The following is an 18,266-nucleotide window of genomic DNA, read 5'->3' on the forward strand; positions in this document are numbered from 1 at the left end:
TGAGTAGATGTTCTAAGTCAAAGTCCAACAAAGGAGGCTTATCACCTTCAGAGTCTCTTGAAAAGCCAGAAAGGGGGTTTTGGGAGAATGCAGAAGAATTAAATGCGTAATTCCGGTCAGAGCTGAGAACTCTGTCTGAATTTCATCCCCTACGGTAAGCAAGCAGAAGCTGACATGACAGTATCTCATATCTTCGCTCACACCTGCTCATGTGGGCGGGGCAGAGGTACAAGCTGGTCTACCGTGGACATTAGCATAGCCTCTGGCTTTGGCTTCCTAGCACTATCAGTCATAACTGCACATGCACGTCCACATGACCGTGTGCAATTCTCCCCCACACCCAAATTTGATTTTTTGCACCTCCAGTTTTTGTTTTTTTTTTTAATTTTTGATATTTGTTTCTTTAAAAACCTCTTGGTAAATCAACAGTGAGCAGACACTTGCAAAATATTTGGGGATAATGAGAACATATTCATCTGCTTATTAATTCTATTTCTTAAGAGAATAAATACCCAGGTACCTGCTAAGTTAAGGGCACAGAGCTACATGCTCTGCAAGATCGTTTTAAAAGGAATTGGTCATGAACCCAACCATTAATCAGCTTATAGTTTTTAATAGGCCAGTTTCTATGCGGTTTGTGCCAAGGAAGGACTCGGCTAAAATTAAAGCCATCTAGGTGGGGCCCCTTCTTTCCAGAATCACCTTCTCTGGGAGTGCTCATTCTGAAGGTTCTGGCAACTCTGAATCAGGTCTATGGTAGTCAACCCCTAGGGGGTGAACAGAGCATGAGGAACAGTCTATAAAATAAAATAGATGTAGCACTGTGGGGATTACGGACAGATTTAAGACTTACATCTGACATTTCAGAACAGAGTAGGTACCTACAAAAGGTACCTCTCTAAAAGTCTTGGTTTATTTCTGACACTATCCCCCTTCCATTCCAAATCTCCCAGCTTTTGGCCTCTCCACTATGTATGCTCTTTACAGAGATGAGCTTGAACTAAGAGTGATAATGGCTACTTTTCTTTGAGTTCTTACTATGAACCAGACATGATGCTGTTTCATGTACATATTGTCCCTTTTAATGCGAAGTATGTTCTTTTAGTATTCCTATTTTACTGATAAGAGAACTGAGACTGGGGCAGTAGTTTATTCAAATTCACCCAGCCATTATTTCACCTGAACTTGGGTCTGTCTGACTCTGGAGGCAGAGTTTCTAATCATTATATTAGACCAATTTTGAGTTTCAGAGATTCTGATATTTTATCTCTGGGCTTCAAATAATTCCTTCAAATTCCCATCTAATACTCTAATTGGACAAAGATTTGTTTTCCTTTACAGTTGAAGTCTTAAGGGAGTACAAGAAAAGAAAGCAAAAATTCCACAGAAAAAAACAGACTAGTTGGACAGGGAAGAAACAGCTGCAACTACTTTAGGTAAAGTTACATGGCCTAGTTTATGGTTTTGGATGAAACGGCATGTTACCATTTGTCTACTCGTTCTTCATGGTTTACTAGGAAAATACCATTCGTTTCCCATTACCTTGCTCCTCAAGAGCTAGGATAAAAAGAATATGATTTCCCCTCGCATATATACATAAAGAAGATGTAACGCGTATTTGAAGACCAGAGTCTGTCACTTCTTCACCCACCAAGATTCCAAAAATTCTCAGAGGTTGGTTGCTACATTTATGAGCGTTGCCTTTTTAAAAACAACAATGAAACAAACAAACAAAAACCTTTCAGGAACTCATCCTCCATAACCTGGGTAATGAAAAAGAAAAATCACTCTTGGTCAAAGCAACACTAGAAAGTTCTCTAATGCACGTAAATACCTGGTCCTGAACTCTTCATTTATTTTCCTTTAGGGATTCTGTGTCTTTAGAAAAAGAGGTAAAATCATGTTTCCTCCAATCACTTCATTTGAGATTAACAAAAGTCAGGTAGAGGAAATGGAGTTGGCTGTCGTTCCTCTAGGCTAAGCTTCAACTGGAGTCCTCTAAGACAAAGCAACCTCTACTTCTTTTTCTTTGAAATACATATTAATTTGAAACATAGGAACTTATTACTTTCTCCCCCAGATAGTAATACCTTCTTTGAACTCACAGGATCCTACCATCCCCCACCCCGCCCCCAAATAGTATCATGAATCCTTGAAAGAGCACCAAGTAATCTGGGGTTAAAAGGGAACTTGGCTAATATCTCTGTGCCTTTGGCCGAAAAATCCAGGCTCGATCCTGGTTGCTTTTTGGAATGGGAAATGCACAATATCAGTATTACAGGCAGCTCCAGAAAGGCATGCCAGGCCTCTCATGCTCTCAATTTATATTTGCATGTGAACAGCTTGTCGGCCATTTTATGAAGACAGATGAATCGCAGGCCTGCTGGAGGGACGGCCAGCCCTAAATACGCAAACCACATACCCGTACGTCCCACAAATTCTTAAAAATGAAATAAGAATAAAATGAGTATCTCCAGACACAACTTCAGGCAGATTATATATAAGTATGATCGAAAAATGAAACATTTAAGGTATCACCTATAAGTCACATGGAACTAAAGGACGAAACTAATGTATAAATATCCCTTTAAAAATGTCAAACAATTAATAAGATGTAGCTATTTATGGCACTAAAATCAAGACTTCAGGGGTCTCTCTTTCCTTATGCTTGCTTTGAAGAGACAACTTTGATAAGGAAAATACCACGAAAACACCAGAATAAGAAGAGGGATAGCCAGAGAGTCCATATTTAATGTCAGAATCCAGCAACGAGATCAAGAATTTCCCAGGCTTGGGAAATGAAACAAATTCTGTAGTGAGAGGATATCTCATGTGGTAAAAATCCTCCATCCCACAATACCGACATAATTCAGTTTACCTTATCTGTTCCAAAAGGTCAGACGGAGATCAAAATGGAAAAATGTATAGCACAACAAAAGAGCGACCAAAGGAATGTGGTCATTCTAAGTAGATGAGAAACCAATATGGTAATGGATGATACTGACAAGAAAAATAATGAGTAATACTGAAGAGCTAAAAATTTTTTATAAGCTACATGAATATGTGCATCTTATTTAGCTCTTCAACAGGTAGGCTCTTATTATATATTATTACCATACTATTTTCAAGATGAGGAATAACTTTATACCTTGAGAGGTTAAATAACTTGCTCAATATTACAAAGGTAAGAAATAGCAGAGGCAGAATTTGAATGCAGGTCTGATGCCACGGCCTGAGGTTTTAACCACGATGCCAAATGCCCTTCACAGGCCCCTCAAGGTCAAGCCTCCCCATTAGAGCCTCTGGTTCTGTCACTGAGGAAGAGCACTTTGAAATCTTATGAGATGAAATCTGGGAAAGTACACAGTACAATGTTTAGTATAGGGTAGGGACTGCCAGTTCACTTTTCAGTTTTTACCAAAACTGATAGTTTTACTCTATCTTAAATTCCAACCTATAACAATCTCTTTTGTACTTGGAGCGCCTACCACAGATTGAGTACTTTCCTGGATACTATTATATTTGTATATAAAGTGTGCATTCTATGCTAATCAAGTTTCTGCAACAGAAAATTTATATAATTACACAATTTAGGAATTTAATACTGTCATGTACCCTTACTGTTTTATTTCAGACAATTTAAAGTGGAAAATCCTTCAAAGGCAGAGATCATTTTCTGAAAGCAATTAGGAAAGGGTTGAGCTCTGAAAGGCTACAAAAATATTTGTCAGTAATGCCCTTAAATCACCAGTGAAGAAGGTGGCAGGGCATTCGCCACCTTAGAAGGAACGAAAAATGAAACAGAGAGGCGGTGGCTCCTTGCTCGTGCTGTAGAAGATTCTGATTTGGTAAATCAACCCTACCTGTCTCATAGTCATCAAAGCTCTTGGGAACTAAGGTTCTCATGAGGACCCTGACGGTGTTCGGGAGAGGGGTGGAGGAGGGCTTGGAGCTGCTAGAATGATCCAGAGACCTCCTTGAGTCATCAAAGTCATTCCTACTATGAGCTGCCATAGGGCAGACCCCAAAATCCTTGTACTTGGTTGGCTCCTGGCTACCGCTGGACTCTGAAAGCAGCAGCTAGAGTCCCCAACTAAACTTACCATTTTCTGGCTGGTCCTTAATGTCAGCATCACTTGGCTGGCTGGGACTTTCAGATTGACTTGAATCTGAAAAACATAAAAATACAGCCAAAAATTACAGGGTCTGCGAGGGAAAGTGGATCAGAGGTGCCAGACTTTCTCAAAAGGTTCAGCATGGAAACTAGGAATGAGAACATTATAGGAATGACAAGATGAATGAGAAAAAAAAAAAAAAAAAAAGCAGGGGAAGGGGAAGATAAGAAAGGGGGAGAAAAGCAGCGGCAGCAGCCCGTGCCTTCAGAGAGAGGACGCTCGGTTCTGGGTATGCCTCCAGCGGCATCTGGCTCACGCCAGATCATAACTCGAAACTCTTCAGAAACCATTCTCTTACAGAGAAACCATTTCCAAACTGCTCTTCTTCATTATTTATACACTAGAGTCTGATAAAGACTTCATCCTTCATTACACACATCTGAAGCTTGATTCAGAACATAATAAAGTGTCAAAACATATTTTGAAGCTGGTATATAAAAGCAACCCAAACAACAGTAACAAGTTCTGTTGATATTTAGCTCTGTACCACAGCAACACACGACGCAGACTAACGCCACTAAATACAAGAGTCCTAATACTCCGGCGTGTTCCCTTGCAATCACAGGATCACTCAAAGGCATCTTTCTGAAAGGGACAGGTTTCCTCCACTTTGCAAGTAAGATTTTCCTCTTGTACTGATGCCTCTGGGAGCTCCTAAGAGGACTTGTTTGCAAAAACAGGTTCCTGCACACCTTCGTGGAATGCCATTTTTTTTTTATTTTAAAAATACAATTCTTTCTAAACTAAAAAAATAAATTCAGGTAATTTCTCATTGGGCTCATTTTTGACGCAATAACATTTAATTTTAAAGATGAGATCAAGTTAAGTTAGAGCAAAAGAATCTCACCGAATTAGATCTAAACATACTTAGACATTTTTTTGGAGGGAGGAGACAAAAATCAGGCAAAATATTTCAAGGGTAAATTTTTGTGCTGTGAAACATATGCTGAGACTTGAAACAGTATATAACATTATCTAAAAACAAACAAACAGAAATGTTTTTTAGAAAAACCTCTATATCCGTGCAAAGTCTGGCTAATAATTTTACTTTGGCTTCACAGGGTTAGAGTTGGCTGTGTAAAATTTGACCACATTTCAGCAAGAAGTTCAGTGCAAGATCAAAAGGTCATGACACTTAACTGTGATTAAACTGAAAATATTACTCCTATTTCAAAATATTACTTCTGTTTCTACTTCTATTTCAATAATTTATAGCATTATTATTCTCTTTCTTAAGAGATATTGCAAACAGAAGTAGCACTCCTAGTGACCCTAGGTCGAGAAATGCTAATTTATTACTTTAGAAAGGCTCTCTGCTTTTAAGCAAATGAGGATTTTAATTATAAGGAAGTACTACAAGGAAAATGTCTATCTTTAAGTTTTCAGATGATCTTAACCTGGTGACTACGGCGAAAATTCTATGCTGATCCAAAAGTGCCAATGACAGAAGATGTGAAAGATGAATTTTTACTTAAGTCTGGCAAAGTGATAGCTTTATCATTTTGTAACAATTGCCATAGTGAAAACACAAACAAAAGCATGCTAGCTAAAAAAGCTTGAGAGAAATCCTTCAGAATGATCCCTGAAATAAAATGCGGAGCCTGCAGTGAAAACGGGAAATGCAAATTTATATCGGACCATATGTGAAATTTTAATTCCATAAATTAATATTACTTTTATAGCAAGCAGTTAAAAAATATGGCATGACTACCTTCTCTTTTTCTACAGAAAGAACCTATACTTTTGCCATAAAAAATAACAAAGTAAATAGTCTGAGAAGCATTTCAACATGGTTTAGGTGAAAGGCATACTTGCATTATTTTTGTCCAAGAACATTTTAAGCCGTTAATATTGATAATTAAAATTTTAAAAATACTTAATTTTGTTTTAGGGAAAGTTAAAATTCTTCCTGATCACATCCCAAAAAGGATACATAAAATTCTGCCAAATAGAACACTTATGTTGCAGTAATACCAGCAAACCTAACTGGTGGAAATATGACAGCTCAGCCGGTGTTCTTCTTCTAGACATAGTATCTTCAGGATTAATCACTTCTTTGTGAACAAACGGAAAAACATTTTTCATCTCAATCTAAATATAAATAAAAAGCCAATCGCGTTTCCGATATTTATCCACTAATATTAAGGCAAGAAGGATAATGAGATCAAAACAATGTCTTTAATAATATAAAGATGGACTTCTTTGTTCTTTTGACTTTTCCTTTACACTCGGTTCACCACCCTACCTTTATGGAAACATAACGTGATTACAGAAAACGAACAGCAACAGAGGATGGCTGTAGGTGTGTTCAAGGTTTAAAATTCCAAGCCACAGAAAGAGAAGCAAATAAACAGCAAAGGACTGAGAGGCAAGAAAAGATTCAGAGTTGGTGTGAAAGGGGCTGCAGCGCTCTTCTGAAAGCTCAGATACACACACAGGAGGAGGCATCTAGCCAAACTGAAAACGGAATTTAATTTCTCCAGTTTTATTCAAAAGCGGGAGACACTGCTATCCACCGAGGACAGCGCAGTAAAACACACTATCCTGGTAAGGGACAGGCAGAGCCAAAGGTCGACAAGGAAATTTACATGATCTAAAAATTTCCGTAGTTACTTTCAACCCTGGGCTGTTTTGGGCCGTTTCTTTTTTGAACCAACAAGGAACAGAACTACCCTGTCCGGGGCGATGCTCTATGCTGAGGATGCATGGACACTTTTCCTGGTATTGCAAACGGTCACCAATGCTATTAAGTATGGAGCCAACCAGATGACCAGAATTGCAAATGAATTTCTACCAATACACAAGTGATAAAAGTGAACGGCTGCTCTCTTAAGCAGGTGCATGGAAACACTACCGTGGAGATTAATGATTAACTTACTTTTCTTTTTTCTACTTGGTAGAGACCTAGCAGAAGCCTTGGTTAACTTCATAGCTTACTTTTTTTTTTTTTTGACAATGATCACATGGTCAAGTTGATTGCCACCTCCTGAAAGGATGAGAGGCCCCAGAAAACAGCCCCGACTGCATGGAATTGGATGCCATATCTCATAGCTTCTGTCTTCTACCTGGCATGACTTCCTCCGGTTCCCTGGTTGAAAGCCAGAGAAGATCTGTATATTACAATGAAGAGAATATTATTTAAAGTGTGTTTAAATGATGGAGTTGGAAATGCTACCGTGAGGAAGTACATTAGGGGTCATCAATTTTTTTTCCCATCTAGGGACTTGCTTTTTGTTGAAGGAATCTTAGACTTCAACCTAACCTTGAAAAGCAATGTTTCTTTGGGTTTTTAAAAAATTTATGAGCAGAAATGTAAACCTAAAATAGACAGGGTGTGCATCTAGGAGGCTGGGTTGAGACCTCTTCATTGAACTGGCAGCCATCTATCCCTGCATTGTTATGGTGGCTACAGCTATATTGCTGTAGGATTAATCACTTCTCTGTGAACAAACGGAAAAACATTTTTCATCTCAATCTAAATATACAAAAGCCAATCGCAGACAAAGATATTTCGCTATCCATATAATCACTGGGGGAAGGAATAAAATAAATCCTACTGCCGACATCTCAGTCTCTGCTTCCACGAGCTCGTGCAACGCAGGGACAGAGGCCTTGTGCTGCATTTGCTACTCATCCATGCATTCAGTCGCCCCAACCTCAGGTCTGCTCCCCCTCTGCCTGGACTTTCAGAGACTCCTCCCTCTGGGAAGGGAAGAATGACAAAAACATGTCAACAGGGTAAAACCAAACAGGCAAAAAAGATAGACGTCAATTCCCTGCAGTTTATGTTCTTTAGACGTGAAGCAAAGGTGGAATGTTGCTAAGTCTTCCCTGCACTCGACTTGGTGTTAAACTTTCTCCTCTCCGGTCCCGTCACTGTACACCCGTCTCTTATGGTGTGATTTATACTCTTTCTACTAAAGGGATCTTAAATGATCTCCTATGAGAATCTAAGTTCCATAAGAAAAGAGTTCTTTCTCACTCTTGTCTTGTCCCCAGTACCTTCCAAGGGTGCCTGGCCCAGCCAAGGATTCACTAACTGCCGAACTCGAGAGATGAATCTTCAATAAGATGAACTTGCCGTTCGGCTTTCTAACCCTGGGCCAAGGCCAACGACCGAAAAACATACTCAGTTCATCCCTCCCGGGGATTGGGACTCACAAAATGAGGAAGGAGGGCAAAAAAAGGCCTTTCTTTCTGCTTGATGTTCCCCTTCGTGGGGCCTGGCAAGAGAGAGACGGGCACACCCTCTGGTTGGTGGGTGGGCACTCTTGCTCAGTGTTTGGCAGTTGCAGACAATCACCTCCTATGATCCCCTGGACGACACACCGCAAGAGGCGCCTCCGTATGACAAGAGCTGAGGACGGGGTCTGACACACCGGAGGCCCCCAGAAATGTGTGCAGCCTAAAATGATGGACGACAGAGGATCTTTTTGCACACTCAAAAAATACAAAGCTGAGAGAAATCTGCCATATCCGGACACCTGAGGAGTGCCTTAAAATCCCGGCAGCCGCTGTGGTGAACAAGTGATGAAGGAAGACCAGACAGGACATGGCGAAGAACCCTCCCCACCCTGCCACGAGCCAACGGAATTCCTATTCAGTTATCAAGATATCCACAAAAGGCCATGGACCATAAAAGGACAAATTCTGGTTCCATTAGAAAAATAATTCAGCCCAAGTTTCAACCTCTGTCCCTACAGTATGATTTGGCTAAAAATGAAGTTTGAAAAGCCTTTGTTAAACTTCCATGTCCAGTTCTAAATCTCCCAAATGTAAAGGTGATAGGAAGAAGCCAGAGGCATCCAGGAACAAAAATGAGTCACTCAAATGAAAGAAATAAAGTGAAAATTCCACCTAAGAGAGTTGGAAGTTGTTTGTGATGTGAAAAGAAAAGGCAAAGACAGGAATGAGTACTTTGCCGCAAATAAATGAAGAGTTAGGAGCATTTCTGGAAGAAAAGAAAATAAGGACTAGGGGTAATTATACTCTGAATATAATTAAGTTACACTCCACAATTGTAGCCCTTAAAGATATTCAAAATTCAGGTGAGTTTTGTTTCTTATGGTTCAGGAAGACAGAGTTCTTTGCAAAAGAGGCCAAAACACACCAAGGTTCATTTTTTCTACATCCGTGATGTTATGATGGAAAAATAGTTCTCCCTCTGATTGCTAGTGTAAGGTTTAGGATACTCGACTGAGACCATCCAGTATCACACGTTATGATAGTAAAGAAATCTGGAAGGGCAAATGGCTATGACCGTCGCATTTATTAGTCATTATACCTACAGTTACAAAAGAAATATTCTAAGACTTTTAAAATTTAAAGCTATTATCTATTTTTTCCCAGTATCGCCATGACCTTAAAGCCTGAGGTGTGAGGAAATTATTCGAAACCCTTCATCTGAGAATGTAGAATTGTCAGTGTCTAGGTGCACATATGTATACGCAATATGCAGCTTACACGTGAACACTGATGAATACAATACCATCAGCTGAATCTAACATGATCCATCATGGTCTGGTGAAGAACAAACAGAGATTTATAATGTCATCATTCAATCTGGGGCCACTAAATATATTCAATTATTATTAGCTTTCCAGAGAATAGATAAAAATCCTTTAAGCTCAGTGAATAACCAAACCAATATTTAATGTCAATTAATGTACACAGTCGTGACCCACTTAATGAAAAATTAACATACAATAACCTAGTTTTTAACACAGATAAATCATGAGGTGAGTCACACCATCAAAGTTTTCTCAGCTTTAAAAATGGAAACACTCCACGGGTCTTTAAATGGGAAGTCTTATCTTTATTGGATTTAAAATACAAACTTTGATCTCCATCGCTTTCCCAGTAAGCTAGGAGGGAGTGTTTGTATGGGTGTGTGTGTGTGTGTGTGTGTGTGTGTGTGTGTGTGTGTGTGTGATAACCGCAGTAATCGAAGTGTGCCACGCAAGTCCTTCGCCAGAGGGAGATGGGGAGATGTAGCAGAGGAAAAGCCCTAGGTCCGAAAGAATTAGGCTAGCGTGCACACGTGGGTCTTCCTCTCCTCTAATCCAGACTCGGACGGAGGGGGAAGGCTGTGTTCCTGCAGCAGTGACTTGGAAGGGCTCCACCAGACCACCCCGGGGGCTGCCAGCTGCTCGGGAGATCGACCTCTTAGCCATTCCCCTGGATCGCATTTTCAGGGCATACTTAAGAGTGTTACATAATCTAGGTTACTACCATTTTTTTTCTTGAAAAATTTTTTTAAATGCCTTCCTGAAGAAGAATTTGTGAAATATTAAATTTGCAGGAATTAGAGTTTTTGGCATTAGTGTTGATATTCAGAGCCCATCTGTTTAGTCGGGACTGTGTATGATGATGAGACCGTTTAGGTTGAAGAGTGAGTCAACTGTCTTATCACCTACTCATAAATGTGTTATTTTTCTATGTGCACAAGGAGGTTGTGGAATGATATAGTTTTAACACGTTGAGAAAAAAAATAAAATGGCGTAACTATTGTGTTATGACAGTGAGGGGGAATCATTTCTAAGCTTTAAAAATGACAAATTCAGTCACTCTGAAAGCGACAAAATGACTCAATCTTAAACCTTCAATCTTTGCATGAGGCTGATTTCAAGTAATGATCAGCTTTTTCAATGAAGTTCTGTATGAAGTCAATGGCCAGAATATGCAGATTATAAAAGATCTGCAAGCATGATACTAAATTTATAATTTGTCACATTTTCTTCAACAAGGGTTTGTGACTAAAATAACTATAGTATTCAGGTAATCATTTTGAGTTTTGTTTTTCCCACAACAGGAAATGTGATGGTAACCTGTTGATCAATTCAGAACTCCAAAGTTCCTGAGTCAACCAGTCACCTACCCACTCACGTGTAAACAAAGACCTGCTTAAAAAGCCATCATATCCCCCTTTTAGTCACTTTTTTCACAACCAAAATTAATTAGAACAGTAAGTTGTTGGAGTTCTTTAACAGAAGAATATATATACTTGAAGATTACTCACATAGTCATCTATACAACTTAAAATAGAAAATTTCCCTCTATACCCTCATGTTATAAAAACAAATGTGTCAAATGAAAATGAAGCATAGTTGAGTTATAGTCTATATGCATTATTTTCTTGTATCTGAATATCTATAAAGAAATTTATTACAATAACAAAGTGACCTCTGTTAAGGGGAACTATGCTCTTTAAGCTCAGGATGTATACTAAGTATTAGCCTTTCTTGCTAGCTTTTCTTGCATTCATACTTTACTACTTAAAGGAGTATGAAATGACCAAAAAAAAAAAAAAAGGTGTTAAAAAATCTCAGCTATATAATTTAACTGCTCTGGATCTCAGTTTCCTCATCTGTAAAATGGGGACACTAATCACCATCCTGGCGCAATTTAACAGGATTGTTGTGGATATCAACTAAAATAATACAAGAAAATCTGGTTTTAAAACTATAGGTCCCCCCCACACACAAATGTCCATTTACCACAGCAATATAAATCTTCCCATCCAATGAGGTTTTTTTGTTTCTTTTTAAAAATCAGACCCAACCCACACATGATGTGATTCTGGTATAAAACATCAGCATCAAGGACCTGGTTTAAAAGAAAAAGTTCTTAATTCCCATATGCTGGGAAAGAGATTATCTCTGATAATGGAAATGTAAATCTCAGCTTGCCGTTGTTTATTCCAGACAGACATTTGTGTGTTAAGTCTGTTTATCAGGCAACACTTTGTCTCAGCCAGGAAGTAGTCAGTCTTTGTAACAAGATGTATGCAAATGAATTTCCCATGAGTCTCTGCAGCAAACTGTAGCAGGGGGAAAAAAATTCCTTGTTACTTTACCAGCAAGAAGCTACCTCAAAAGTAGACTAGAGACAGAACTAAGAGCTAGACTATGCTGATTAGTTTAAATGAGTCCTAAACATGTGCTCACAGTCTGTTGCTCTTTATTCTAAGCAGACTTGGTGCATTACATCTGTTTATCAGACAACACTGTCTGGGTATTCGGGCTTTGTAACCTGTGTGAAAATGAACGGTGACCATAATCCCATGAAATAACCTGTCTGAGGCAAAACTCCAAACCTCCTGTCACTTTAAGAATCCCCACCAGTAGGAATTCCCATGAAACCTTTGAAACTTAAAAAAAAAAAAAAAAAAAAAAAAAACAATTCATAGAGCTCAAACTTTTTGCCCACCTTCTATCTTAAATAACTTTTCTACATTCACTGGATCTCCTAAAGGCATGATAGGCTCAGGACAGAATGGTGAATTTTATCATGCAAACTGGACTGACAAATTTAAAAAACTGCAAATGTGCCCCACCTAATGATCAAAAACCAGATTTCTAGAAAAGAATCATAATAAAAAAAGTATTCTTTAATCCTATTATTATTTATCCTAGGATCCTTTTTTTTTAATCCTAATATAACCAACTCTTTAAAAAAAAATCTATACGTGAAAAATCGAACAGTGTATTTCTTTTCTTTTCGTTTTTCTTGTTGGTTTTCAACAGGGTTTACCAGAGGAATCGAATTGGTTTAGCTTGTCTTCCTAGACAAAATAAACACGTTAGGACTCTACTTGTTTGTATTCTCCTCAGTGGTGCTGTATGCATCAGCAGCTAAAAACAAAGAAACTTTTTAGCCGCTCAGACAAAATGCAGAAGCTTCCCGAACAAGGAGGCAAGGGAGGGGGCATGGCTGGAGGGGAGGGTGGGGGTGGAGAAGTGTGCAGAAAGTCTGACAGTCCATTCAATATAGGGATGATGGCTATAATGCAGCCAGGGTCCCCTTGCTAATTAAATATGCATTGGCCCAGTTTTGATCGATGCAGGCCAGGGATCAGGTGACACACCTGTAAAATCTTGAGTCCAGAGCTCCCAGGAAAAGGGAAAATACAGTCTTGTCTCCTTATCTTTGTTTTCAAAGGCTCTCAATTTCTGTGCTTAGATATCTAATTTAATTCTCTCACCCCTCAGCAAACTGGATTAGGGAAGTCAATACTGCCTTTGTGCATCGACAGGAAAACACAGCTTTCCTTTTATTCAATTTGGCTATGACCTTTAGACAAAGATAATGACAACTGTCTAAAAGTAAGGTTAAGGCCTCAAGAAGACCCCCAGAGCTCGGGCTCCCACGGAATTTGGGATGACAAGGTGGTGTGGTGGGGTGTGCTGTGACAGTTCCCTGCTCGGAAAGGCAAAAAGGGGAAAGGGGATTAAGAGGGGAGACCAGGGATGAGGGGCACGGGGAAAACACAAGTAGAAGAGGTTTAAATCTCCCGACTATACAACCGAACTCTCAAAAATCAAATGACTGGACCCGTCACATCCATAACCAGAGAATAATTCTGTGAAAGAACAGGAGTGAAAACGGCATAGTAACAATTTGCCTAAAAAATGCAGACACCTTCATGAGAAGGTTAGACTCTGCAGCTGGGTAAATCAGGACGTTCGGGAGTTTTTTGTTTCTTTTTGGTCTTTATCCTGAAGCGTTTGCGAAAACAGGACCGTCTATCAGTGTGTTATGAATTCCACCCCTGGGGAGGAAGAGAACTGGAGATTTTGGACAAGTCTGGGATTCTTCAGTGTTGGCAGTGTTCGCACCACTACTCTGAACCAAGGGGGAAAATGACACTGGGACCTTTTCCTGAAACAGTAACTGCTTCCTTTTTAATTCCTTGATCTTGGGGGGCACCTGGGTGGCTCAGTCATTGAGCGTCTGCCTTCCGCCCAGGGCATGATCCCAGGGTCCTGGGATCAAACCCCGCATCAGGCTCCTTGCCTCCCTGGGAGCCTGCTTCTTCCTCTCCCACTCCTCCTGCTTGTGTCCCTCTCTCTCTGGCTGTCTCTCTGTCAAATAAATAAATAAAATCTTAAAAAAAAAGATTCCTTGACCTTGGGCCTACCCATTCCATTCATGAAGTCGTTGCATTCATTAATGCACCCACTGTGTGCCCTTCACCCCATTTCTGGTATAGAGACACAAAAGTTTAAAAGGTGAGGTCTCTGTTCTCAGCGAGCTCTCAGTCTATGCGGCTAATAAAAATACAATCAAGATTCTGCGGCATCTCCTCTTGATTGAGTCCTATCTCCTGGTGAAATCAATGTACAGCAGCACGTCATTGTGCACACGCCTAATTGCTTTTATCCTCTGTTAGCAGGAATCAGTACCACTAAATGCAGGCTCGTAACAAAATTTACAGGAGCCTGGATGCTAACTGTTGGCGGTAATGGCTGGGATCCGCTTTTCTAGGGAGCTATGGGAAGCTGAGACAGAGTCCTTTTAAGAGAAATGGGGAGCTGTTATTGTATAATTGGCATTGTTGGGCATGGTGGAAAATACCAAAATAGTTTTTTTTGAATCAGATTTTCCCCATAGAAACAATTTCATAGACAGTGCCGAACGGTATTTCTAATCAGGCCCGGTATCCTCCCTTTGAACAGGAAGGGCAGTTCTAACAGAGGCAACTGGGGACAAGCCAAGGAGGCAAAGGTATTAGCAAGTCTGGGTCTCAGGCCTCTTTTGGCCATTGGGCAAGCCCCGTTGCTTCTCCTCATCTTCTAAACGCCCGAGTTTCAAGATTATGAGAACCAAGTGGCGTGATTTTAAATGCCTTGTAAATTATATAAGAGCAATAATTCTCTCACTGCACACTGCACGGAAGCAGGTTTTCAAAAGTATATAAACTGGCGAAAGAATCGCACTGACTACCTCCTTTTATTTCCTGCCTCATTATTTTTATTGCCAGACAGCACAGTATCTGGAACATATAGGTACTAATAGATGTTTGTTGAAATGGGATGGAAATCAAAAAGTGAAAAAATAGCTCTCTCAGGGTCATGAAATACAACAGGGCCCATCTCAGATGTCAACAGATATTTTGGGTGGATTTTCTGGCTTTGGGGAGCCTGCAAGACGGGATGGTGGTATAGTCTACGTGGTAAGAGAAGACCCTACAGAGGTCAGAAGGCCTGTTTCCTGGACCAGAAGGAGGGGGGTGTTAGGTATCCTGTAAAGATTCTTTGCAGCCCTAGAATTCTAATTTGAAATAGATCATGAGCAATCCAGTGGTTGGTCTTTTGGCTGCAATCAAGCCTGGGACCCTATTTCATCAAAAGGGACTGGGTGATATTTTCCTATTTACTGCCAATTATAAGTGCAATTAGAAAAAAACATGAGTGCAATAATCATTATAAGTCAAAGACTGTCTCTTCTTTACTTTACAAATGACCGCAAATAGCCCGCTAAGAGTCACAAATGTTTATCTTCAGTGACTTGGCCAACCCTGACCACAGAAGGTCATAAGCAATGTTTTCTCTTTAGACCTTGATTCACCATGTCATCCAGAGCCCAGAAAACATTGTGTTTTAGGAGCTACTGACTAAGGTATCCTTAAAGAATTCAGTCTAGGTCCTAGGTCCTAGGGTTTAAAATAATACTTGTTAAAAAATATTTCAGATACACTTCCCCTAGTACATATATATATATATATATATATATATATATATATATATATACACTTCCCCTAGTACATATATATATATATTACATATATATATGTAATATAATTTGTAATATAATTTCCCCTAATACATAATATGTAATATATATTATAGATCATATATAATATATGATCTTTAAAAAAGATACATAATATATAATCTTTTTAAAAAGATATATAATGTATAATGTTTTTTTAAAAAAGATTCTACCCTCACATTCAAAAAAGATTCTATTTATTTATTTGAGAAAGAGAGAGAGCACGAGCACATGAGCTGGGGCAGAGGGAGAGGGAGAAGCAGGCTCCCCGCTGAGCAGGGAGCCTGACAGGGGGGCTCCATCCTAGGACCCTGAGATCATGACCTGAGATGAAGGCAGACACTTAACCGACTGAGCCACCCAGATGCCCCATATAATCTTTAAAGTACATACTGACAATAACTCTTCCCTAATAACTTGGTTTCTGAACCTATAACGAATATGCATGAATAAGGGGAGTTACCATTTGACCAACCAAAAAACGGTTCTCAGACTTCCCATAGTATCATAACAAAGCTCAAGTGATATCTGATTCTCTACCAATTCACCCAAGCCTTTTGCAAGGAGAAAGAAATCATATATGTTTTGCTTCTATGTCTTTATGATAGATAAAATGATTTAAATGTACTGAATCATTTCACTTTCAGGAGTTTCCATTTGGATCCTATCATGGCTTTCTCCTTGACATATGCAGTGCTAAGTTATTTAAAATTAATTGCAGTACAATATTTTAAAATTTCTTCACATGGTGCTAATCTCAAGTGCTTTGGATGTTTGAACCACACTTGGAAACCATCAAGTTCTGTGTATCTCTCATGAAGCAGTTGAACATGCTAAAAAGATTAGTCAGTGAACTTTAATCTATAACCAAAACTATACTGAATTATAAAATTTCAAAAATGTGCGAGTTGATACAAATGAGAAAACTGCAAACATTCTACATAACAAGAAAAAAACAAACCTAGATCATTTAAACACATGAATTCACTCATGGAGCTTTGAAATCCGGAAAAGCTTTTAGAAATCCACCACTGACTGTGGGGTCCTACTACCTGAACATAATGAGGGACCAGTTGAGCTCACGTGTTCATTTAAAGTTCATTTATCTGCATTTTTGTTTTCATTTTAGGACACAATCTACGTTCTTTTCTGTGGTGACGCTGGGGTGGGGGATAAGTATTTTCCACTTCAGGAACTCAGTATGGATGAATAATCTGCTTAGTAATGATCCTACAATTAAACTGTCTTCAATGCCTAGTGATAGTTTAGGTCAGATTAGCCAAATGAAATCTCTTCAGGACGTGCGTTTATTTGTTTGTTTGTTTGTTTATTTATTTTTAAAGATTTTAGTTATTCATTTGAGATAGACAGCACTAGCGAGCGCGAGCTGGGGCAGGGGTTGGGGCTGGGGGGCAGAGAGAGAGAGGGAGAAGCAGACTCCCCCCTGAGCTCGGAGCCCAACGACAATGACACGGGGCTGGACCCCGGGTCCCCGGGATCACAATCTGAGCCGAAGGCAGACACTTAGCCAACTGGGCCACCCAGGTGCCCCGAGGATATGCTTTTAAAATAAAAGTTTCTTGTCACCTGGATTTATTTTGATTTAAAAATCATGTGTTCTGGGAAGTCTAGTATCAGGTGCTATTTCAGCAGCTATTCCTCATCAAAAATTCCAAGTGGGCGATTTGATCTTTACGCTGATTCCTTGTTTAAAAATCATCGCCACTCTATGCAATGACTAATTAGTTATTCTTAGGAAGAAGAAGCTTGCTCATTTCAGTCCATCAAACATTTACTGATCACCTACTGTGTGCAAAAGCACTGTGAGCTTTTATTCAGTCCCAAGGTAGCTCTTAATGTTGACGAAGAATTCCATTCATTCAGCTCTATACCACTTAGAAAAGTGTACATCACTTGTTTTTTTAAAAGTACCTACTTCCCCCATCTCCACTGGTGGTAGTACCATTGAGTCTCTCTAAGTCAGAACCCTTTCCAAAGTTTATCAGGGGAGGATGGGGGGATATTTCTATAAATAAGAAATGGCTTATCTGTTTGTTTTATAGTCAACGAAAATGACCAATCCCTGGGATGTATGGTTTTTCCAATTTTTTGGTCATGGTGGAAAGCCTGTGTACAAGCAAAAGCTTATAGGGAGGTGTAGGGACCAGCGTATACAACAGAAGCCAGCAGTTCTCCCTGCCAGTCATGCCCCCACTTTCACACATCCTCACCTCTACTCCCTGGCCCTGCTGGGCTTCATGAGGCCCCATTTCAACCCCTGCAGCATTCCCACAGCCAAGGCCCTGACCTATGTTTCCAGTGACTTCAATATCACCACCATCTTTTCAAATCTACATCTTAAGATAAGCAAAGAATAAACAGTGGCTAGACCATTTTTGGTTGGAACCTATGAACGTCCTTTCTAAACTCTGTCCTGTTCTATTTTTTGGTTACCAGAAAAGAAGAGAAACACAAACAGTAAGTGGGGGAAACAAAGAAAAAGAAGAAACAATAGCAAGAAAAAAAGAAAAAAAAGAA

At 39.5% G+C, this 18,266-nt stretch overlaps 1 protein-coding gene across 20 annotated transcripts in view; it reads right to left on the reverse strand.

Moving 5' to 3' along the window:
- NFIA (nuclear factor I A) overlaps positions 1-18,266 on the reverse strand; it is a 367,666-nt gene that overhangs the window by 174,150 nt on the left and 175,250 nt on the right. For 13 of the 20 annotated variants that reach the window (XM_048220512.2, XM_048220510.2, XM_044383808.3 and 10 more), the window contains exon 3: positions 4,104-4,169. The exons of the other annotated variants lie outside the window; for them this stretch is intronic. In XM_048220512.2, the coding sequence (XP_048076469.1) occupies positions 4,104-4,169 (66 nt within the window). The remainder of the gene's footprint in view (positions 1-4,103; positions 4,170-18,266) is intronic. 20 annotated transcript variants of the gene reach the window in all.

This window comes from Ursus arctos, unplaced genomic scaffold, assembly GCF_023065955.2.
Source record: "Ursus arctos isolate Adak ecotype North America unplaced genomic scaffold, UrsArc2.0 scaffold_12, whole genome shotgun sequence".
Classification (NCBI taxonomy): Eukaryota; Metazoa; Chordata; class Mammalia; order Carnivora; family Ursidae; genus Ursus; species Ursus arctos.